Source organism: Panthera leo, chromosome B2, assembly GCF_018350215.1.
Source record: "Panthera leo isolate Ple1 chromosome B2, P.leo_Ple1_pat1.1, whole genome shotgun sequence".
NCBI lineage: Eukaryota > Metazoa > Chordata > Mammalia > Carnivora > Felidae > Panthera > Panthera leo.
In genome coordinates this window covers 95934424-95958582 of record NC_056683.1, presented here as the reverse complement: position 1 = coordinate 95958582, position 24159 = coordinate 95934424, and the positions used below count along the sequence as shown (strand labels likewise).

The following is a 24159-nucleotide window of genomic DNA, read 5'->3' as shown; positions in this document are numbered from 1 at the left end:
GTATGTAGTGTCCCATGGTGCGATTCAGAAAATACCCTTCCTGTCCACCGAGCCCCCAGTCCCTGCAGAGTGTGCGCCCGGCACTGCGCCACGGGCCTGCTGGGCCGGTGCGCTCGGCCCCAGCCTGCCGCAGTGCCTCCTCCTCGGCTCCCCACTGCTCCCTGGAAGAACACAGTTGGGCAGATAAAATACTAGATAACCATGCTGCCCTTGCTCTGCACTGTGGTTCTGTCTGCTGTGTTTCTTCTCCGACACCTGTTTTCTTCTAGGATTTGCTTGTCCTTTAATGCTTTCTCCTTATCCGAGCCTTTGTGGTTTTTCTTTCCCCAAATAAGCCATCCACCTTCTCCTCCCTTTCCCACCTCTCCTCCCCAGAGACTAATTTGTTTTGTACACTGTGCCCTCTCTGACAACCTTCGCTCAGTTCTGCCCATCTATTCTGCTGCTTCTCCCCTGTGCTCTTGATTTCAGGGACTGCGTTCTGTGACCGTGTGGCAAGGTTTCCAAGGCAGTTGCGTGAGGCCTGGAGTACACTTCGTTATGAAGCCTCCTGCCTGGGCTGGGGGTCGGGAGGCTTGAACTTCCCCCTGGCATTGGCCACCTTCCCCACCTCAGACTACTGATGTTCACCTACCTGCCGGTGCCCCCCCCCCATGCCACTCCCCACCCCCTGCCAGTGGGGTGATGTTGTCAGATGTGGGGTTTTTTCCTTGCAATAGAATGGAAATTGCATTGGCCAAAATTCACCTCTGGTAAAACAACTCTCTGACCCTTGAATTTGACTTCTTATTTTCCCTCAATATCATCTTGTGTGTTATGTTTTTCAGATAGTAGATTGGTGAATGGGAAGTATTTTCAGTGTAAGTTCAGTTTCAAATAAATCTCATATTTTCTTACTCATTTCTCTGAAAATTCATAAAATAGTGATGGAAAGAATCCTTCTTCTTTCATAAAAGAAAGTCAAAGTTTTCGTGACGCTCTGAGGATAGCACATCACATCGTAGGCACTGTATGTGTGTTGCTATTATTAATGGATTTCGAAGTTGTTACTGTGTGCATAGATGACCTAGACTCTGTCTCTTGCACACCTCCTCCCCTCCCCCTTTCCCCCATCTAAAACAGAGGACCACACACCATTCTGTGGCTATTTGGTGAATAGTGTACTGGACTTTGTAGATGGCATCCCTCTTCCTTCTAGAAATTTCTTAAAAGATACTTCTTAGTTCTGCTCTCCTCTGATGTTTAACCAAAATGGGAACTCCATGTTTGTAGGCAGCCTAATCAATTGTGGGAACCGCAACTCCTCGGTGTCAACAGTAAAGGCTGTCATGTGTATTCTTTTGTAACACTACTCCCTCATTCACACCTTATGCTATTTGCGGATGCTGTTATGTAATTTAGGGTAGTTCGGAGAATCTCAAAGATTAATGGTGCTTTTAATCATTCCATTCCATTCCATTCTGGCCGGGGCAGTGGGAGTCGGGGGCTCTGCACCAAACCTGGCAGCCCATACAGTCCCCCTCGCTCTTCTGTGCACCCCCCCCCCCCGCCCCCTCCTGCCTTGCTCCCTCATCAGGAAAAAGAAAGGTTTGGAGCAGATTATGTGGAGCTCAAGAACTTTAGAAACCCACACTGCCTCTTCTTGTTGCTTTGGAAGGAAGGGCTAGACTAACACCATCCAATAAGAATAGAATGCAGGCCACACGTGTGATTTAAAATTTTCGAGTAGCTACGTTAAAAGAAAAGGTGAAATTAATTTTAAGATAGCTGACATCATTTCGCCGTGTAATTGACATAAAAAATTATTAGATATTTTACACTGTTTTTTTGCTCTGCTAAGTCTTTGAAATCCAGTGTGTACTTTACCCTTACGGCACGTCTTCATTTCGACCAGCCACATTTCCAGTCCTCGGTGGCCGTGTGACTGATGACTGCACCATGGGCAGCACGGGTCTTTCTGCACCACCTGGAGTCTAAGACCCACTCGTGCCCAGAGGAGCCATGGCCTGCATCTTGGTCTTTGCAGTCTGTGGCTGGAATTGATAAAGCAGGGACTAATAGGAGATCATCCGAACTGAGGTCTTTTTGTAAGACCTGCTTTTCTCAAACAACACCACCCCTTAAAGCAAAACTCATGCTTTAAGACGCATTCTGCCGACATGAAGTTTGGGGGACGTGCTTGCAGAGGGTGTTCAGAAGGCCTGGCTGTTTCTGAGCAGCTGCGGACAACACTAAGAGGATGCATTCCATGATGTTGAGGAACAGTTTCGGCTTAACCCTCCATTACCCGGAGCCAGGTTGGGAGGGTAAGGGAATTTCTCATGGGGACGGAAAATTAAGAAATAAATCAAGGCTTTGTCTTTGTCTTTTCATTTAGTGGAATAGAAGATGAACTCAGCTGAATTCAGTGAAGATGTAGAAGAAGGTAAAAAAAAAAGCTTCTTTTTAAAACATATTTTTAATTTTAATATTTTTTATTAGGTCATACACTCAAATGGTTCAAAATATAAAAAGATACATAATGAAAAATCCGTGGAAAGTCTCCTCCCACGCCTGCTTATCCCCCTCTGCCCGTACACCTGCTCTAAGTATCGTATGTATCTTTCCAGAATTACTTTTTTAAAAGTATCATTTAAAAGATAGTATTTGTTTCTTTCTCTCCGTCTCGGCTCTTTCCCCCCAAAAAGGACCTTAGAACCAGTTTTGAACAAAATGTTCTCGGATCGTGATTTTATTGTATAGCACTAATGTGGTAAGATAAAAACTGCTAGGTTGGAAGGCGCAGTTTTACTGTGACTAGACTTTCTTACCTGGGTGCTAGTGTCAGAGGGCACCCCGCAAACACCCTGCCGCTCAGGGAACCCTGCTAATCTCCCAGCGGCCCAGTGGTCTTTCCCACTGAGCCCTATTTCTTCTCTGCCACAGTTCTAAAAAATAACACAGTGAAAGTGGAGACAGAGGCCGAAGATGCTGCCCTGGACTGCTCAGTGAGTTCCAGGTCTTCCGAGAAGCACCCTCTGGACAGCGTCTTCCCTGCCCTCCAGGATTCCAGCAAGCGAAAGCCGCCGGGCTGCGATGGCCAGCCTGACTCTGTCCCCAGCGTGAAGAGGCGGCGGCTGATTCCCGAGGTGAGGGCCCAGCTCCTTCCGCTGTTCGCTTGGGCTCTGACCCTCTGACTAGATGCTCTGTCTCTCTTCTTGTGAGCGTCCGGGCAACTGCTGAATGCCTGGGCGCGAGAAGGCTTTCATCTCAGCTGTCCCCTTGATGGCTTAGGTTTCTAGAAGGTGACTTCTCCGACTACAATTCTTACCTACATCTGGATTCCTTACGGGGCTAGGGGAGTCTCCACAATGCACCTGCTTTTGAGTTCTTTGTTTTGCTTTGCTCTACAGGGAAAATAAGCACTTGACAGCAAGGACTGTTCATTAAAGCCTACCACATTTTACATAGTATACACTGCACACAGATTCCTTGAAAAGTTGAGGGTTGGGAGGTCTTTTCCCAAGTCAAACTGATCTTTTATGTTAGGAGCACGTGTCCGGTGAATCTTTTTGTGAAGAGAATTCTTTTGTAACATGCCTGTTACCCACTAACTTATAATTTTATGAATTTGCTTTATTTTTTTTTTTTTATTTAAAGAAAATTTTTTTTTAAATGTTTGTTTATTTTTGAGAGAGAGGGAGACACAGAATCCAAAGCAGGCTCCAGGCTCCGAGCTGTCAGCACAGAACCCGACGTGGGGCTCGAACCCATGAACCGTGAGATCATGACCTGAGCTGAAATCGGATGCCTAACCAACTGAGCCACCCAGGCGCCCCTGAATTTGCTTTTTTTTTTTTTAAAAAAAATCACCTGCTGGTTAGATTGAACCTGGCTGAATTCTAAGAGAGAGAGAGAAAATCAAACTGGCCATGGTGGCCCCCTCTAGCAATCTACAGTCTGGGTGGGAGACAAGACACATACACAGAATACTTAAGACTGAGGAGAGAGAAGCAGCTTTGGGAGATCAGGGGTCTGGCCCAGGACACCTCACCTCCGTGCCTCCCCGTGGACTGGCACAGTATACCTTAAATTCTTAGACATTTTCCCAAGCTCTCCAACCTAGGCACACGGACACACACACACACACAGTCTCTCTCTCTCTCTCTCTCTCTCTCTCTCTCTCTCTCTCTTTCTCTTTCTTCCTCTCTCTCTCTCTTTGGGGGACCCAAATAGGCATTTCAAGTTCTGCATGTCTGTCCAAAAGAGCCCATGTTTTCAAAGCCTATTATCGTTAGCCAGAACACCATGGGGCATCAGCCTGGGACTCTTTGGGTTGTTACTGTTTTGTTTTAATTTTGTTCTATTAGATGTGAGGGCAAATCCAAATAAATTGGAAATGTATGGATTGTAGAGATGTAATGAATTTTCAATAAGTAAAAACTTTGCTTTTCTATAATTAGCAAAAACAATGAGAGTAAGATTTTCTCCAGCATTTAAATGTAAATGCTTATGTTATAATGAATACCACCCTGCACTCCACATCATGGATCACTGAATGAGATATTTATTTATTTATTTGCACACACCCCCCCCCCCCCGCCCAAAACAGCTTTATTAAGCTATAATTCACATATTATGCAATTCACCAATTTAAATTGTACAATTCAGTGGGTTTTTTGTGTATATTCACAGTGTGGTACAGCTCTTACTATAATAAGTTTAGAATATTTTCATCATCCCACAAAGAACCTCTGTACCAGTCCCTTCCCTTTCCCCTCCTCGAGCACCTGGGAACCACTCATCTACATTCTGTCTCTAGAGGGTTGTCTGTTCTGGGCATTTCATGTAAATGGAATCATAGAATACGTGACCTTTTGTGTGGCTTCTTTTACTTAGCATGTTTTCAAGGTTCATCCATGCTGTAGCATGTATGAATTCTTCACTCCTTTTTATGGCCAAATGATATCCCCTTGTGGATGTACCACATTTTGTTTATCCATTTAGCACTTGATGGACATTTGGATTGTTTCCCCTTTTTGACTATCATGAATAATATTCCAACAATAAATTTTTAAAAATCTATCATGCCCTGAAAAAAAGTTGAGATTAGTTGAGATTTTTTTATACCTGTATGAGCTTTTTTTTTTTTTTTTTTGAGTTTATTTATTTATTTTGAAAGAGAGAAAGAAAGAAAGAAAGAAAGAAAGAAAGAAAGAAAGAGCACAAACAGGGAAGGAGCAGAGAGAGAGGGAGAGAGAGAATTCCAAGCAGGCTCCTCACTGTCAGTGCAGAGCCCGACGCGGGGCTCGAACTCATGAACCGTGAGGTCATGACCTGAGTCGAGATCAAGAATCGGATGCTTAACCGACTGAGCCACCCAGGCACTCCTATATGAGCATTTTTAACAAAGGATTAATGTAGATATCCCTCCCTTGACTCTGGCTGCCCAAATCAGTCACTTATTGCATGCCTTTTGACTCTGGGGGAAAGTTCCGTGTGTGGATGGCAGTTTCCAGGAGTACGTAATGATTGAGGATGAAATCTCAGACTCCTAACTGCTGAGATCCGTGCTGGGCGAGTGGAAGCAGTAGTAAGATGGTTAGTAGCATAGCTTGTTAGAGAAACGTGTAACCATTTTTTCTTCTGTTGTATTTTACACTGTAATTTGTTATCCTTTCCCCTAACGATTGCTAGATAGGTGTTTTCTACTTCCTTGTTCTTACAAGTAGTGCTGCATACGTTCCGTATGCATAAAGCTAGTACCCTCTGTGAGCGATTCCATGTGGGTTAGATGCCCAGAGGTTGTCCTGCAAGTGTCGAGAAGTTTGAGAAGCACTATGTTCAGTTCCTAAAGGAACTGCCAAAGACGCTTCCTTCTGTGGGACACACTACATCTCTGCTTATGATCAATTCTGTACACAACTTCAAGTTTGCCAGTAAAGGCAGAGTTCGAGAAATGAAACACAAAGTTGAGTGTATTGGTTCACTCTTGCCTTGTGACAAACCACCTTAAATCTTAGCAGCTTAAAATCACCACCACCATATTTGTTCACAGTTCTGTGGGTCAGCTGGGGGTTCTGAGTTGGTTTGACCTGATGGGGGGCTAGGTGGTCTGGGATGGCCTCACCCCCCGCCCCCTTTCCCCAAGGCCGCAGGGCTGGTTGCACTGGCTGCAGCTTCCCTTTCTGCACAGTCCCACCCACTGGGAGGCTAGTCCGGGCTTGTGCACGTGGTGTGGAAGAGTTCCCAGGAGCAAGAGAGGCCAAGCTCTGAAGCACAGACACTTTTCACACCTCGGGTTGCATCGCCACGCACGCTAGCGTCCCACTGGCCAGAAAGTCCCGTGGGCCAGTCGAGACACAAGGGTGTAAGTGTAGACTCCACTTCTGACAGTAGGCACAGCAAACTCACGGGGATGGGGAAGTGTTGTGGCCGTTTTTAGAAAAGTTCAGTCCAGTAAGGAACAACAAGCGCTCACAACAGGAAGGAATTCTGACCATGTGTAGGCTGGGTTGTGGCCTTATGGGCGGTCCGAGGTCGTCCCGTTGTCTCCGTGCACAAGTGGAGTCAGTCTTTATCCTTTCGTCCAGTTTTGTTGGAGTGGCATCACAGAGAAGCAGGGCGTGTCTGCGAATTCTTGGGGGCAGAGAGGGAGGGAGAAGGTTCTTAGGATCTGTATTTTAGTTGAATCCTTAGTGTGGGAAGCAAGTCAGAAAAGGTTTGGCGTTGGGCTGCGACTCCATCGAGATTCATGGTGGGGGGGCCTCCCTGGACATCACACGAATGATGTGAAGGTTTCAGATGCCTCTCGATTTGGCGAGGCAGCAGGCTTCCAATGGGGCTTTGGGCATCACCCCAAATTCAGACATGTTTGGAGAAAAGGGAACCAAAATGTATTTGAATATTTCTAATATGACTTGTTCAATTTACATATTCTAATTGGGCATATATGTTTACTTTTCAATAGATTGGATATAGCGTGAAGTTCTGACGTGTTAGATTTTAGATTGGAAAAGACCTGTTAAGTCCTGGATTTTATTTGGGTGTTTTACGAGTTTTGTTTCTTCTCCTTACTGTGCATAAGATGAGGTTGATACCTGTGCACGCTTTCCTATTCTGTAAAAAGAATATATGTAGGTATAAACCTTTTGAAATTCTTGAGCTCCTTGCAGAAATGTGTCATGTGAATTCTGTATTTCCTTTTAAAAGTCTGTGTAAGTTGATGTGTCAGTAAATCAATAGCCTCAGAACCTTTGGGAATTTGAAACAATCTATCAGTTTTATGAAATTATAGCATATGTTGATTTTTCAAAATGGCACTAGTCCTAGTTCAGAGTGAATAATGCTTTATGCTTCTCCCCCTGAATTTTCTCTGATCCTTCTTTTTTTTTTTTTTAATGTTTATTTATTTTTGAGAGAGAGAGCGTAAGCAGGGGAGGGGCAGAGAGAGAGGGAGACACAGAATCTGAAGCAGGCTCCAGGCTCTGAGCTGTCAGCACAGAGCCCGACGTGGGGCTTGAACCCACGAACTGTGAGATCATGACCTGAACCGAAGTTGGACACTCAACTGACTGAGCCACCCAGGCACCCCTTCTCTGATCCTCCTTACATATGTCATCGCTGCTTACAGTGTCATCGCTGCTGGGGGGAGTAAATGCAGCTTTTTTTTTTTTTTACCGCCGAGTGAGGCAAGAGGAGCCAGGAGGCCAAAACAAGCGGTAATCCAAAAAAGTGGAAAGGAAGTTCAACAGTTACTGAGTGCCCACTTGACAAATACACCACTCATTATTTAATCCAAATGACAGGCCAGTGATGAGAGAATTTACTAGCTCTACTAGACAGATGAGTCAACTCAGGCATAGAAGTTAAAGTGCCAAGATGCCAGTGGGGCAGGCTTGTTCCTGGTATGAAATACCAGGACTGATTAGACGCACTCCCTGCGTCTGGGAGGCGAGCCCCACCTTCTCTGATCCAGCCCGTAGGAACAGTAAATAGTTAACTCGGGAGTCAGACGGGGAGAGTTCGCTGTGGCCTTTGGTCAATTACGTGACCTCCCACATCTCAGGGTCCCCCATGGTGATGAGGCATAATACTGCTCATCTCATTGGTTTCTTATGTGTGAGCGAGCCCAGTGCAGGGCTTGTCCCGTGTCAGCCTTCAGAACTGTATATTTGCTGCCTCCCAGCACCCATCTCCAGCTCCCATCCCTTGTGGTCAGTCTTCCTCTGCCTCCCTTCACATTTATCGGAACTTAAGTGGCACAGCATTGCCAAGGGAGACCATCTGACATCCTTTAGGACACCCCAGGCTGAGCACCCTTGATTCTGAACACCATCCAAGTCAGAACATAGACCACCTTCCATCTTATCCCCCAACCTCAAAGAAGGGAGGAGGACGAAGGGTGGGGGTAGGATTTGAGCGGTAGCCCTGGTGCCAGAGGTACGTCACATCCAGACTCCCGTCAGTGCTGGTGACTCGTAAGTGACATTTAGTACAGTACTTAGAAGAAATGTAAAACCTCCCTCAAAAAACCTAACAAAAGACTGTATAAAGACTTATTTGGCACCTCCACTGGAAAAGGCTTCATAGCCAAATACAGCAGATGTGGGAGGTGAGTAGCCAACATTTTTATTGGTAATCATCCTTTTGTTCACGGAAGTGGGGGTGATATTCAAGCGCTGTATGCCAGGCAGGCGTTAGCTTTGTTCTGCTGCGGGTTTTTGTTTCTTTGTTTGTTTTTAATTCTAAAGCACCACTGCGTTTTGTTTTTCAATCGGAGAATGGAAATGTCATTTCATTCAGTGCACATTTGCCGCTTACCTCCTGAGTGGTGGAGACTGTGGTACCAGCTGGAGATTCAAAGTCATTTCTGCAGCACCCGTCGCAGATAGGTACCGTGCATTCCCATTTTAATGAGGCTCCGAGAAGTCAGTGCTCTCAAGCCTGCTTGATTTGGACCTGTGCAGTTGAACGCCACAGTTAAGGGGCTGTGGGGTATTTTTAAGATGTTGTGAGAAGCCTTTGAAAATGACCTGCCCTGACAGTTTGCCACCCCCCTGGCCTGTCTCTTCTCCATTGTGATTGCTTCATCTCCCAGGTTCTTATTTCTTCAGGCATCACAGCAATTTCTTCATCCGCTAACAGTATAAGGATGACCCGAAGGGTAAAAGCCATGAGGTCAGAGACTGTCTAGCTTGTTTCCTGTGTCCCCAGAGCCTTGCACGGTGCCTGCCGGATGCTAGGTACTCAGTGCTCTTTGCTGACTGGCTCTGTGTGGCAGAGAGGTCTGCCAGACCTTATGACTTCATGGTATCTGGTCATTTAATGGTGATGGTGATGATGAAGAGGAAAGTTCTGTTGAAAATGAAAAAGGTAAGCTCCACCTCTGCCTTGGTTATTCATGCCTGGCCCCCTAGGAGTTGATTCACATGGTCTACCCTTGATGCCATATTGATTCTCTACTCTCTACTCTCTGGAAGGCGTGCTGCTTTCTTGGTGTTCCAGTTTGCTGACTCTCTGGGCACCGGTTGGCCACTCATCATTTGTCAGCCTGAATTCAGTGACGGCCTTCAGATTCGGAGTCATATGGGGAAGAAGTTTAATGCTTGAAGGATCTCCATGGTGACCCAGTCCCTGGGGTGTAGCTGGACACGGACACGTGGAATCTCCCCTAAATGGTCTACTTAACGCTCTCTTGGAGCCCAATATCATCCTCTTTTTGCTTATATTCTCCAGCAAGGGATTTGGGCCTTCCCGCTGGAGTCTGAGGGTATTAGCTGTGGAATGAAATGCCCCGACCGCATCCAGGAGATGCTGGCACTGCCGAGCCGAGCTGCGCACAGAGTTCCCATATGGCTGGAAGATGAGCCTCAGAGAATTGGGGACGTGTCAGCCAGACACCCAGTGCCAAGTAGCACAGATTTAAAGATTTCTTGATACTCCTAGACAGCTGAGCAGAGATTTTATCATCAGCGGCAAATGCGGCCAGCTCGTTGTCGCCTTGGCAGCATTTGTGGAATTAATTGGGACACTGAGCTGACAGGACACCAGTGTGGGGATATCTAAGAACGTTGTCTTTAGTGCTTGTGTTGTGTTTTGTGTTGAATTGTGTATCTAAGGTCCCTGGGAGTGAGGAATGTTGCCCTCTACTGGGACTCTAACTTAATTTTTTTATTCAGGCAAGTTAGCCAAAAATGTTTCTACTGATGGCAGTGTTTCTATCATGCTTAGTAGAAACTGCAATATTTTTATTAATGATCCTGAACAGTGAGAGCTATAGAGGGGATTTCCAGTTCTGATACACTTTGGCCTTCTGCCTGTGTAGGAATGTGGGGGAGTCCAATGACTTCTATTTGTTATTGGTATTCAGGCAATTCACCCAGAAAATTTCCCTTGTACTTACTCTCTACACTGGGTGTTAATTACGGAGATCTCTCTCTAGAACATGGGTACTTTTGCTGCATGGCATGTGAGTTTCTGGTGATCTCTGCACAGAATCTTACTTTATTTTTTTTATTAAAGAGAGAGAGAGTGTATGAGCAGGGGAGAGGAGCAGAGGGAGGGAGAACGAGAGATGGAGAGAGAGAATCTTAAGCACCTGAGCCAAAATCAAGAGTTGGATGCTCAACCAACTGAGCCACCCAGGTGCCCCCAAAATCCTATTTTAAATGTATTAGTGGGATCACTTGTAAAGCAAAGACCCTTTTTCTAAAATCACTCCTAACGTATTTATGATTTTTTTAATGATTGCCATTAGAAACTCAAATTCCTCTATATTGGTTAAACCTCATGGTAATTTCATGATCCATAGGACTTCCAAAATTATTTTGGTGTAATTGAATTTAATGGTGAATAAGTTGCTAAAATCTAATTTACAGCCTACAGGAATTAGCAAATAAGGCAGTTTGAATTTATTAGGGCTGTGCTTTTCAGCGGTGTGCAATTGTAAATAAATTCACCTTGTTGAGAAACAGAACTCACGTACATGGATTTGTATGTAAATGTACAGACACAGAAACAAAGCAAAACTTTCCCGAATTTACTTACTATGTGCAGTGCGCTCTGATATTTTCTATTCTATTTTCTTTTTTTTCCCTCCTCCCTTCCTTTTTTTTTTTTTTTTTTTTTTTTCTTCTGCCTTTCCTCAATCTTTCTCCCTTCTTATGCTGGTCATGACCCACCAAAAGAACTTCATCATTTAACTAATGGGTCATGACCCACAGTTTCAATTCCACTCCAGTGTTGGAGTGAACACTTTCCTCTCCATCTCTTCCTTTCTTCAAGTTTATGATGTGTGTGTGTGGCTTCCTCCCTGCCTCCCTCCCTTCAGAATCCTTTGCTCTCTGTCTGATAGCAGAGCAAAATTGCTGTAAAGAGCTTCAAACCCCACCTTCAGCTCTGATGTCCTGTGCTCCTCCCCCGCCCCCAGTCTTTAGGACAAACAGACCTCTAAGAAGTGCCTTCCATGAGTGACTAACCCTGATGCATTATAGGAAAGTCCTCCTTTTGTTTACTGCTTGAGAGTAATCATTACAACTAGTTTAATAAAAAGCCCACTGTGTTACCTCTGCTCTGGTTTGGGAATATCACTGCTTAATAATAATTATATTCTAACAGTGAATATTTATTAAGCACTTACTGTGATTCAGACAGGGCTCAGTGCTTTCTGTACATTATCTCGTTAAGTCTTCATAACTACCCTGTGAGACATACCATTATTTATCCCTGAGGTACTAGAAGCTGAGGCATGAAAAATCATTTGATTTGGCCAAGGTCACAGAGGACAGTGCAAGCCGAGATCTTATCCACGCTTTTATATCTCTCTACAGACATGTTATTCATAAAGCTAGTGGCCTATCTGAACAGCTCCTTTTTTGAAAGCACGTATTTGAGAATCTTAGAACACCTTGCCCTGTTTTAACCGTCCGTGCTTGTGGCTGACAAACATTCATTGAGCAATTCTGTGTCCCAGGCATTTTGCAAGGCACTGGGTGGGGGTAGACTCAGGAATGACATGGTCCTATCATGTAACAGTCATACAGTGTGATGACGATGGGGGGCAGCTTGGTGAAGAGACCCCAGCAGGGAGAGGGGCAGGCGGCAGGTCCTTCACGGTAGGCTTCTCCCACCCCAGTGGCTCCTGGTCCTCTGTTCCTGAGAAGCATGGGTTGGAGGAGGAGGGCCAGGCCAGGTGCCTTTGACCCTTCATTACATTATGCAAACAAACCTTGAAGAAAGTATTGGCCAGCTCCATGGGATAATTATAACCCTTATAAGAATTCCTCTATCTTCAGGGGCTCCTGGGTGGCTCAGTCAGTTAAGAGTCTGACTCTTTTTTTCTTCAACGTTTTTTTTTTTTTTTTTTTTTTTAATTTATTTTTGGGACAGAGAGAGACAGAGCATGAACGGGGGAGGGGCAGAGAGAGGGAGACACAGAATCGGAAACAGGCTCCAGGCTCCGAGCCATCAGCCCAGAACCTGACGCGGGGCTCGAACTCACGGACCGCGAGATCGTGACCTGGCTGAAGTCGGACGCTTAACCGACTGCGCCACCCAGGCGCCCCAAGAGTCTGACTCTTGATCTCGGCTCAGGTCATGAGCTCACGGTTCTTGAGATGGAGCCTCCGAGTCCGGCTCTGTGCTGGCAGTACGGATTCTGCCTCTCTCTCTCTCTCTCAAAATTAAATAAACTTAAAAAAAAAAGAATTTTTCTATCTTCAGGTTCTTACAGAGTAGAGTAGCTTTTCTTTTGCATTGTTGTTATCAACAGAGGCAGGCAAAAAATGAATCTTACTTACTGTAATGTGAGTCAGATTATTCCCTTATCCACAAGAGAAGATCCATATATTTAAATGAAATATAACTTGTGGGTGGCTTAGAAGGATCAAAGTTTTATATGTTCATGTGGCCTCATTGCTCTCTTTTCACCTTAGACCTACCTACCTATTTATTGCCCACATGCCATTGCAAATCTAGCCTCTCGAGATTGTCTCTTTTCCCTACCCTTTTCAGGCTACAAGAGAAAAACACATCATGTACTGTTTGAGATTGTCTCTTTTCCCTACCCTTTTCAGGCTACAAGAGAAAAACACATCATGTACTGTTTTGTGCTGGCATTAGTTATTTGAAGTCCTACAAATGACATTGAATCTGCCTGGGTGAGACAAACTGAGAGCAGACACGGTCTTCCAGGCCTCTGCTACTCAGAGAGGACCAACAGTACCTGGGAGCTTGTTAGAAAGGCAGGCCCAGGGGAGCCTGGCTGGCTTGGTCAGAAGAGCACGCAACCCTTGATCTCGGGGTCATGAGTTCGAGCCCCACATTGGATGTAGAGATTACTAAAACAATAAATAAACTTAAAAAAAAAAAATTAGAGGAAATGCAGGTTCAGGGACCAGAATCTGCATTGTAACAAGGTCCCGGGTGATTCACATGTATATTAGAGTTTCTGAAGCCCTGGCCTAGGCCACCCTACACCAACCATATTTTTCCCTGGGTGTGAAGCATCCAAAGGATGGACTTTGTTCTTCTCAGTTCTGCAGTTGCTGGGGGCACACATCTGTCAGTAACAGCAAACACTTTGTGCTTCGGCCCTGCGTGTTCCTGTGACACCTACCAGTGTTCACCAGTTAGCTCTTCTGCTCGATTAAACCCTCAAAAATGTATTCCAGTAAGTTTGGGGGTCAAGTTTAACATTTGTCGAAAACAGGTTAAGTTGGGAATGAACTACAACGAATGGCACAATACATAAAGCCTACCCATTTGATACTTTCTGACATATGTGTATGCCAGTGAGGCTATCACCATGATCAAGATAATAAACAGGAATCACCCAATACCTTAAAGTTTCGATGTGCCACTTTGCATCTTTCCTTCACCCCCAGGTGACCACTAATCTGCTTTCTGTCATCACTGGTAGGTAAGTTTGTGTTTCTGAACACATGATTCCGAATGGAATCATACAGCATGGCCTCTTTTGTTTAGCTTCTTTTTTTTTTTTTTAACTGTTTTCTTTTTTAAAAAAATACTTATTTTGAGAGAGAGAGAGACAGCGAGAGAGCGCACATGCGTGCACACACAGACTGCAAACGAGCGAGGCAGGGGCAGAGAGAGAGGAGAGAGAGAGAATCCCAAGCAGGCTCCGCACTGTCAGTATAAAGCCCTATGTGGGGCTCAAGCTCACAAACCATGAGACCGTGACCTGAGCCAAAATCAAGAATCAGATAGTTAACTGACTGAGCTACCCAGGCTCCCCTGCCTGGCTTCTTTTAGCATAATTATTTTGAGACTCCTCATGAGTAGTAGTACATGTATGAGTTCTGTTGCTGAGTAGTATTCCATCCTATGAATATAGCACAGTTTGTTTATCTGTATACTTGTTGATAAAATTTTGGGTTTCCAGCTTTGGACTCTTTACAAATAGGGCTGCCATGAACATTTGTGTACAAATCTCTGTGTGATTAACTGCTTTCTTTTTCCTTGGTAAATAAATATCTAGGAATGAAATACCCAAGTCGTATGGGCCATGTATATTTATCTTTTTAAGAAACTACCAATTGTTATGCCATATCATACCCCCCACCAGCAGTATGGGAGGGCTTCAGTTCCTTTACATTTTCCAGCGCTTGGTATTGTCTTTTTGTTTGTACCCATTTTGGTAGGAGTGATGAGGTATCTCTGAGTGGGTTTTAACTTGCCTGCTACTAATAAGCATCTTTTTACACGCTTATTTGCTATTTATATATGTTGTTCGAAGTGGCTATTGAAATCATTAATTGAGTTGTATGTCATTGAGTGAGAGTTCTTTATGGATTCTGGATTAAGCTCCTTTATCAGATAGATGGCTTGCCAATACTTCTTCCAATGTGAGCTGTTTTTCTTTCTTTTAATATTGTCTTTTAAGGAGCAAAAGTTTTTGTGGTTTTGATGAAGTCCAGTTTGTCAATTTTCTTCTCTTACGGATTGTGCTTGTGGTGTCATGTCTAAGAAATATTTGCCTAAACCAAGGTCATAAAGGATTTCTCTTATGTCTTCTTCTAGAAGTGTTTGAATTTTAAATTAGGTTTTACATTTACACCCACAATCCACTTTAAGTTAATTTTTTTTTACATGGTGCATGTAGGCTGGTAGTTTTTGTTTGTTTTGGCATATGTATGTCCAGCTGTTCAGCATCATTTGTTGAAAGACTGTGCTTCCTCTCCTGAATCTCCTTGGGGCCTGTGTTGAAAATCACTTGTCCACATATACGTAAATAAGCCTCTTGGCCTGTCCAGGGCCTGGCAGCAGGGGAGACCACCAGTGAAAGCAGCAAGCACTCTGGGTTCCCAGATGGCCAGGGTGATGGCTGTCTGGCCGTGGAGGTTGGACTCAGGCTTTGGGGTCTTTAAAGGGTATCTGGAGCTTGCCCTGGGAGTCCTGTAACAGTGGACTTGACGAGTGTCCCTGCTATCCTTGGGTGAGTTGAGGAAATCATCCCTGAAAGTCAATTTGGTAGGGTTTAATTCTCTCACTGTCCTTTGCTGAGCAAGGCTGGATAGTACATGGCAAGTACCCTTGTAGATACATAGGAGAGGCATTAATTCATTATGTGCGGTGGCTGCCTTAAGACATCGGGGCTTACTTGTCTCCTGCAATCTGCTTGAGAAGGGCCGCTGGACCAACGGGAGACGGTGACTTAGAAACCTGGGCGAGCCCATCACGTCATGGAATCCACAGTTGCACAGGCCCCGGGACAGTTCTGGGCCAGCCCTTTTCCGATCTGAGATAAGATGTCATTCCAGGCGGTGGTAGAGTTGCAGCAGACCCCAGTTCTCCTGTGCATACATACCACTGTGCACCTCGGGAGCCATCTGGAGTGGAGACACCTGTTCTCCTAGAGGCTGTGGACTGGAAGACATGCCGCTGCCTTCTGGAGCTGCTGTGGGCAGGAGTCCTTATGCCTGCCTGAGAGCAGATGGAGGCCCGGGTCAGTGAGGTGACCTCAGGGGCTTCTCTAGTCCTTGTGGCATCTCCTGCCCCCAGCAGCACTGTTGCCCCGCAGGCCCTGTGTGCAGGAAGTGCAGCACCGGAGTCCTGCAGGAAGCTGACTTTTTCCAGGTCCAGCCCGAGCCTCTCTTAGGAAGCAGGAAGAGCGAGCTGTTTTGGCACAGGGGTGCAGGTTTGTGTTAGCTGTGTGTTCCCGGACCAGCAGAGTGAATAGGGGCGAGGGCGGTGCTTTCTCGCGTGCTTCCAAGACTGACCTTGGCACCTCCGTGTGACCGAGACCTGCGTTTCATGTAGTAAACCGGAACACCCTAACACGGTGTTTGTTTTCCAGGCGCTCCTAGCAGGCATGCGGAACCGGGAGAACTGCTCGCCCTGCCAGGGCAACGGAGAGCAGGCCAGCAGGGGCAAGAACTTGGGCTCCGCGTGGCCCGGCGAGGAGGAGCCCTGTGGCGAGGTGACCACCCCCTCTTACAAGAAGCCTCTGTATGGCATCTCGCACAAGATCATGGAGAAGAAGAACCCTCCCGCCGGGGACATGCTCAACACGTACGAGCTCTTCGAGAAGGCAAACTCCAGCAACAGCCCCTCGCCGCTGCGGCTCCTGAACGAGCCGCAGAAGCGGGACTGTGGCAGCGCCGCAGCGGCCACCGACGGTGACCCCAACATCTACTTTCTGATCCAGAAGATGTTCTACATGCTCAACACGCTGTCCTCCAACATGTCCCAGTTGCACAGCAAGGTGGACCTGCTCTCCCTGGAGGTGAGCCGCATCAAGAAGCAGGTGAGCCCCACCGAGATGGTGGCCAAGTTCCAGCCGCCCCCGGAGTACCAGCTCACGGCGGCCGAGCTCAAGCAGATCGTGGACCAGAGCCTGTCGGGCGGTGACCTGGCCTGCCGCCTGCTGGTGCAGCTCTTCCCCGAGCTGTTCAGCGACGTGGACTTCTCCCGCGGCTGCAGTGCCTGCGGCTTTGCGGCCAAGCGGAAGCTGGAGTCGCTGCACCTGCAGCTCATCCGCAACTACGTGGAGGTCTACTACCCCTCGGTGAAGGACACGGCCGTGTGGCAGGCCGAGTGTCTGCCCCAGCTGAACGACTTCTTCAGCCGCTTCTGGGCGCAGCGGGAGATGGAGGACAGCCAGCCCGGCGGCCAGGTCCCCGGCTTCTTTGAGGCCGAGCAGGTGGACGCCGGCCACTTCCTGGACAACAAGGACCAGGAGGAGGCCCTGTCCCTGGACCGGAGCAGCACCATCGCCTCCGACCATGTGGTGGACACGCAGGACCTCACCGAGTTCCTGGACGAAGCGTCGTCCCCCGGCGAGTTCGCTGTCTTCCTTCTCCACCGGCTCTTCCCCGAGCTCTTCGACCACCGGAAGCTGGGCGAGCAGTACAGCTGCTACGGGGACGGGGGCAAGCAGGAGCTGGACCCGCAGAGGCTGCAGATCATCCGCAACTACACGGAGATCTACTTCCCCGACATGCAGGAGGAGGAGGCCTGGCTGCAGCAGTGCGCCCAGCGCCTCAACGATGAGCTCGAGGGCCTGGCGCTGGATGGGGGCAGCGAGGGCGAGCCCGCGCGGGACGACTGCTACGACTCCTCCAGCCTGCCGGACGACATCTCCGTGGTCAAGGTGGAAGACAGCTTCGAGGGCGAGCGGCCTGGCCGGCGCTCCAAGAAGATCTGGCTGGTGCCCATCGACTTCGACAAGCTGGAGATCCCGCAGCCCGACTTCGAGGTGCCGGGCGCCGACTGCCTGCTCAGCAAGGAGCAGCTGCGCAGCATCTACGAGAGCAGCCTGTCCATCGGCAACTTCGCCTCGCGCCTGCTGGTGCACCTCTTCCCCGAGCTCTTCACGCACGAGAACCTGCGCAAGCAGTACAACTGCAGCGGCTCGCTGGGCAAGAAGCAGCTGGACCCGTCGCGCATCAAGCTCATCCGCCACTACGTGCAGCTGCTCTACCCCCGCGCCAAGAACGACCGCGTGTGGACGCTGGAGTTCGTGGGCAAGCTGGACGAGCGCTGCCGGCGCCGGGACACTGAGCAGCGGCGCTCCTACCAGCAGCAGCGCAAGGTGCACGTGCCGGGCCCCGAGTGCAGGGACCTGGCGAGCTATGCAATCAACCCCGAGAGGTTCCGAGAGGAGTTTGAGGGGCCCCCGCTGCCGCCCGAGAGAAGCAGCAAGGACTTCTGCAAGATCCCCCTGGACGAGCTGGTGGTCCCCTCGCCCGACTTCCCGGTGCCTTCACCGTACCTGCTGTCGGACAAGGAGGTGCGTGAGATCGTGCAGCAGAGCCTCTCCGTGGGCAACTTCGCCGCCCGGCTCCTGGTCAGGCTCTTTCCGGAACTCTTCACCGCCGAGAACCTCCGGCTGCAGTACAACCACTCCGGTGCCTGCAACAAGAAGCAGCTGGATCCGACGCGGCTGCGGCTCATCCGGCATTACGTGGAGGCCGTCTACCCGGTGGAGAAGATGGAAGAGGTGTGGCACTACGAGTGTATCCCCAGCATCGACGAGCGGTGCCGCCGCCCCAACAGGAAAAAGTGCGACATCCTGAAGAAAGCCAAGAAAGTGGAGAAGTGACGGGCGCCCCGGGGACTGAGCGTTCTTTTGGAGCAGTGAATGGTATCCACAGACACGCACCTTATGTCAGTGGGGAGTGGCTTACTACATTTGCACACGTAAACACCACCCAACCACAGGAAAGAAGCCTTGCGTTCGGTCTCTCCTGCTCACGACTTTTGTCTTGTGCCCCAGTGGTGCCGCAGGAGTTGGGGAGAGCTGAGCCGTGAGAGTAGAGAGGCCTCAGGAGTGGTTCTCTCCTGGGCTGTGTCCCCCCACCCCCCTGCAATTTCAGATGCATATTCAGCAACTCTCTTGTTCCTCTGCCCACATTTTACATCTTCCATTTTTATCAAACAATTTTTTTAATTAAAAAGAAACCCTTTTTAAAAAAAAAAATCATTGGGCTCTTTGGGGGCCATTTTACTTAGAAAAAATATCTTTTAAATATTTGAGATGAAGTACTGTAAGATGACTTCAGTTGCTGGGATTTTTTTTTTTTTTTTAAGATGGTTTCAGATTTATGAAATTTTTACAAGTGCCATGTTCATGCATGATGGCCAATAATAGCTTCAGGTGGCACAGAGACCAATTTTCCTGACCTTGTCTTTTACATCTGATTTTAGAAGGATCAAGATGCCCCCTGGATGGCAGTAGAAGGGATGGAATAGTGTGATGTCCTTTCCCACCATGGTCGTGTTCTCCCTTCCACTGTGGTGCTGAGGAAGGGGCCTCACACGGCCTGGCCTGTTTGTAGTTGCCATGTGGGTAGAATGTCGTGCTCACTCTCTGTAGACGAGAACACTGGATGATGATGATGATGATGATGATGATATGAATGTAGATAGACGTGGAAACACGTACACAATGTCATTTGAGCTGTGTCCTTCCACTGCCCCCTTCCCTCTCTACACAAGGATGCTGTTTGGAGGGGCAGACACATTTCCTTGGAAAACAGTCTGTGTGGGTGTTTAGCTTCTTGTTTAAGGATGGGCCCCTTTGGGCTCACCAAAGCTGTTTACTTTCCGTGTATGTATCTGTGTGACACCCAGGTTCTGGGAGCTGTCTGGTGGTCTCACCACACCTCAGTGTTAGCCCCTCCGGTCGGTAGCACATCCTTGTTCCTCAGGGCAAGCCCAGGCCTCGGGCCCTCTTGGGGATATTTGGCATTGGAAGGTCACAGGTCATTCAAATGGGGCTCCCCTGTCCCTTGCCAGAGTCCACTCAGTTGTCCCCTCGGACCCCCGAGGAGCTCTGCCGCCCTACACCTGGCCAGTCACTTGGCCTCGGAGTAAGACATCTCCTCTCCTCACTGGTTGGGAAGGCCAGACGGCTCCGGGCCAGTGGCATACTCTCCAGGACTACCAATCGGGAAATTCCCCAGCACGTAAAGTCCTGAAAAACAATACCTTTACCTACCTGACTTTGGGGTCCCAATCCCTACGAGGGAAAGGAGACAATGTAACCCAAGCTGAATACATCCTACCAGAAACTCGGAAAATGAACTGAATCACACAGGGTAGTCATAAAACCCTTGTGGGATGTTGCTGATTGAATAGCCTAGTGGCTTAATGTTTTGCTACCTTAAAATGCAGAAGTAATCGAAACAATCTGTGAATTTTCTTTATACAACCGATAAGGACTTCAGTTCCGGTGGCTATTTGACGTAATTTTGCCTACACCCGGAGGGCTTTTTTTTTTTTTTTTTTTAATGACAAGATTTTGAGCAATGTAAAGTTGCTGATCTAACTTTAGTAAATTCGCTTTTAAATGTCACTTACAGATTATTTCTGTTGAAACTGCAGCCCTAAATTATTGCAATTTAGAAATGCACAGGGACTTAAGGACTCTCTCACCTACACCCACACCCACCCACACGTGCACATACATTTTCTTCCTACGAAACAACTTAAGTGGGATGAAGGGGGCCTATAGGAATAACAAGCTCAGCCTCTTTGTGCCTGGAAAGAAGGGACTAGAGCATCCAGGAAACTCACTTTTTCCTCCTCACTTGGGCCTTTCTCTATGCCTTAGTCTCTCCAACACACACGTGCGCGTGTGCGCGTGCACGCGCCCTACCCAAAGATGGCGGTGGCGCTCTCGCCCGCCAGCCCTGTTGGTTGGAGAGTGCCATGGAATTTGTTCTGGTCTCTAGGAGGTGTCCAAGAGGATTCCAAGCCATGCGAAAATTGCCCTGCTTTCTAGAGGGTGGACTCTGACCCTGCAACTTCAGAAGCACAATCATTTATTAATAACGCAAAGTCCTATCTACCCACGTTAGAGAAATCAACAGGTTCTAGGAATGAAATGTGTTTCTTCACAGCCTAGAGCATGTTCAGTTTTTGGAAGCTGTTATTTTGGTGGTTTCCTTAATACCTTTCCTGCGTAGGGCTTCTCCTCCCCACCCCACCCCCGCCCCAAATCTTAGAGTCCCTTTTAGAGAAGAGAGGTGGACGCACTCTGGGAAGTTGTTTCCTGTCCCTCTGGACTGTCTCACCGGGAAACACCTGCAGGTGTCTGTCTGTATGGTGTCCTCGTTCTCCAGCCATACAGGTGGGCTCCAAGGCTCCAGGGCAGTTTTTTACACGAAGCAATAGAAGTACAAAATACTTAACTTTTTTCAAAATTTAATGTTTTCCATAAAATGTGTTGGTAAACCCCGTCCCCCTCCCCATCTAAATTCATGGGTTTTTACTTGTTTGTTCTGGGGTTATTTTTTTCTTCGTATCTGGAGAACTAAAGAATTAGCACAGACACATTCTGATGGTAAGTAAAATAGCCAGTCACAGTAGGTGGTAGTGTCCCTCGTTTTCTCTGTTAGTAAGTTTTAAAAGAATGTATGAAGGTAGTCATGAATGTACTAAGTGTTCTAATCCTGCTTCAGTTCACTTTGGCTGTGTCTACATGACAACAAATGTTTGACAGGGAATAAAGTTGTCTAGTGTCATGGGCAAAAGTGTGCCCCTCCCCCTTCAGCGTTGGCCCCAAATCTTCCTTTCTTCTTAAGTTTGGGTGGAGGGGGTGCCGCATCAGCAGCAATCATCAACCAACCAATGGGATCTACTTAGTGGTGAAAGGATTAGCTGTTTCAATGGTAAGAGTCACTGGCCTGACCACACACCGCAGCATGGCCACTTGCGTTCCTACAGAGATGGCCTCAGTTTCCACCCCTTCCCCCCCCCCTCCCCCACCAAATGTTTGCTTCTTGTCTGATTGGGATGGGGTCCTGAGACCCCCGGGGAGAAGTCACTGCGACCTCTCACCCTGCCTGGCTGTGTGGAGAGTGGCGTGCGGTGGACGTGGGGGCCAAGGGGCTGTTCCTGGCTTTTGGAAATACTTGCCTCGTGTAGATCCAGCCTTAATGTTTTTCTGACATCCTAGTGATAGCAGACCCTGCACAAAGTGGATATCAGAGTTAATACTGTGAGGAGACAAAATAATGGGAATAGTTTTACCAAAGATAATGAAATACCACATAATGTCTGCATTTTACCATTGATTTGAGTGCATCCTTAGAAAACTGAATGTAACAAAAACCCAGGACATTTTTGGAAATTGTATGCTCTCTAGCAACTGTGTGTGAATTTTTATACAAGCACTGTTTTATGAGTTATATAAAATGTTATAAAACTAGAAAAAAATATGGTGTTGGCAACATCTTGTTTTCTTAGGGCACAGGTCTGCCAGAACCTGTGTCGGTCGGTTTGTTGGTTTGTCTTCCCCCCTCCCAGGGGAGGGCGTGACCGCTCAGGGGGGATCCCAGCCTCTGGGGCTGCCACACTGCCTGTAGGGCTGCAGCCCACAGAGGATTGCAGTTGGCCACCGCTGAATGAGAGGTCGCCAAATAAGTCCTAGCCCTTTTCTACACAAACCACTTCCTGGCCACACAGTGGGAGGTACATTTGACCTTTTCATACCTTTCCTGGTCAGGTGCCAGACCAGCCCTGCTGCCAAGGTAGCAGAGCTTCATGGCACTTTTTTTTTTGGATCAAATGGGATTTGGTTCCTCAAAACTAATATGATTACCTGATAACAAAAGGAAGGATGCGTGTTTCCTCTCACCTCTTCTGTTTGGCTAATGACAAATTACTAACTTTAATATTCGTAGTAACAATAGTATCTCAAGCTGTCAGAGAAACGTTGTTTTTGGCCCAGGGGTCACAAAGATACAAAGGAAGTTGTGGCTTGTGATTGGAACACTTTTCCTACAGCCGCTTTGTGCTCAGTTGTGAATCCTGACGTGTGTGTGTGTTTGTGTGTGTGTGTAAGCCTCCTCAGCAGGCTAGGGTGGGTCAGGGGCTGGAGTAGCAAGTTTAAGCAAGACGTGAAGGAAGACTAAATTCTTTCATTCTGGCTGTAGGTATGTTCATTTTCTACCAAAAAGAAAGTCACAGAATTTCAATATGTGGGAGTTTACTTAACAAATCTAGTTCTCAGAGGTAAGAACTGCACACTAAATTATTACGATCATTGGGATGGTGAGGTGCAATCGATGCTCAGGGAGCTTCTAAATAAGTTACAGCCCCCCGCCAGTGGTGGGAAAGGAATGAACATTCACTGCCTACTCGCTGTAATGGCACCTAAAGTTCACTGAGTATAAGCCACATGCCAGGCACACCAAGAACCGTACCTTATGATCCTCTCGAGAACCCTGTGAGGTAAGTCCCATAATTGTGCCTGTTAAGAAAGGTATGGCCCTGAATGGTGTACGTACTATCTCATTTGATTCTCACAAAAACTCAGTGTCTTGGGTACTGTTATTATCTGTTTTGTGGTAAGGAAGCAGAAAGAAGTATGTTTCTTGCCCAAGTTCACACAGCTGGCAGATGGCGGTGTCAGGGTTTAAACCCGTATGTCCATTCCTACGATACCACACCATCCCGGGTACTAAAGCATCCCTGAGTCACAACACACAAAGATTCAGATCCAAAAACAAATGCAAGTCAGTGGTGTCCTTTATCACCCACATCCTCTAAGCCCCAACTTGATCTTAGATATGGGTGTGCTGGTTTTAGAATTGCCGTGTGTGAAATCACTGGCGATTGTGGAGACCCCTGTTCTGGTAATAGCAAATTTGGGGAGAATTTGTGAAAGTAATTGCCGAGGGTCAGGTTCTCTAGGGGTGGAGCCTGAGGGCATCCCTGAGAGATTGGTTGTGGGTGTGCCCTCAGGAGAAGGGGCGGGGGGGGGGGGGGGGGGGGGGGGGGGGGAGGGGCAGGGAAGGCCAGGAGCAAGAGTGTAGTCTCCACTGCAGTCCAGCTTCATCCCCATACAGGGAAGACCTAGAATATGGGTTATTTGGCGTAATTAGACCCAGCTGAGGCAGAGGGGCTGGCTGGTTATTGTCAGAGGTGTTTCCCAGGGAAAAGGGTAGCTCGCCCAGAATGGCCAAGGGCCCGCTCCAGAAGGGCTGCCGTGAGCGGTTAGCTGGCCCTCAGCGGCTAGGGGTTGGACGCACTGGTAAGGGATCTGGGTAATATTCTATCAGCATCGGGTAGGGTCAGAACCACCAGAGGGCATGTCAAACCAGATCAGTGGACTCCATCCCCAGGGATTCTGCCGCAGCAGGTCTGGATGGCACCCAAGCATTTGCATTTCTAATAAGTTCCCAGGTGATGCTTGTCCTGTTGGTCCAC

At 47.6% G+C, this 24159-nt stretch overlaps 1 protein-coding gene across 2 annotated transcripts; it reads left to right on the top strand.

Moving 5' to 3' along the window:
* Positions 1 to 2388: 2388 nt before the first annotated feature.
* BEND3 (BEN domain containing 3) lies at positions 2389 to 22156 on the top strand. Of its 2 annotated transcripts, XM_042939475.1 has the most exons (3): positions 2389 to 2425; positions 2926 to 3128; positions 16298 to 22156. In XM_042939475.1, exons 1-3 carry the CDS (start codon positions 2389 to 2391, stop codon positions 18542 to 18544), a joined length of 2487 nt encoding a protein of 828 aa, XP_042795409.1. In that variant the 3' UTR covers positions 18545 to 22156. The 2 variants fall into 2 exon arrangements, with proteins under 2 accessions (XP_042795409.1, XP_042795410.1); XM_042939476.1 differs by lacking the exons at positions 2389 to 2425; positions 2926 to 3128 and adding an exon at positions 11121 to 12095.
* The last annotated feature ends 2003 nt before the right edge of the window (positions 22157 to 24159 follow it).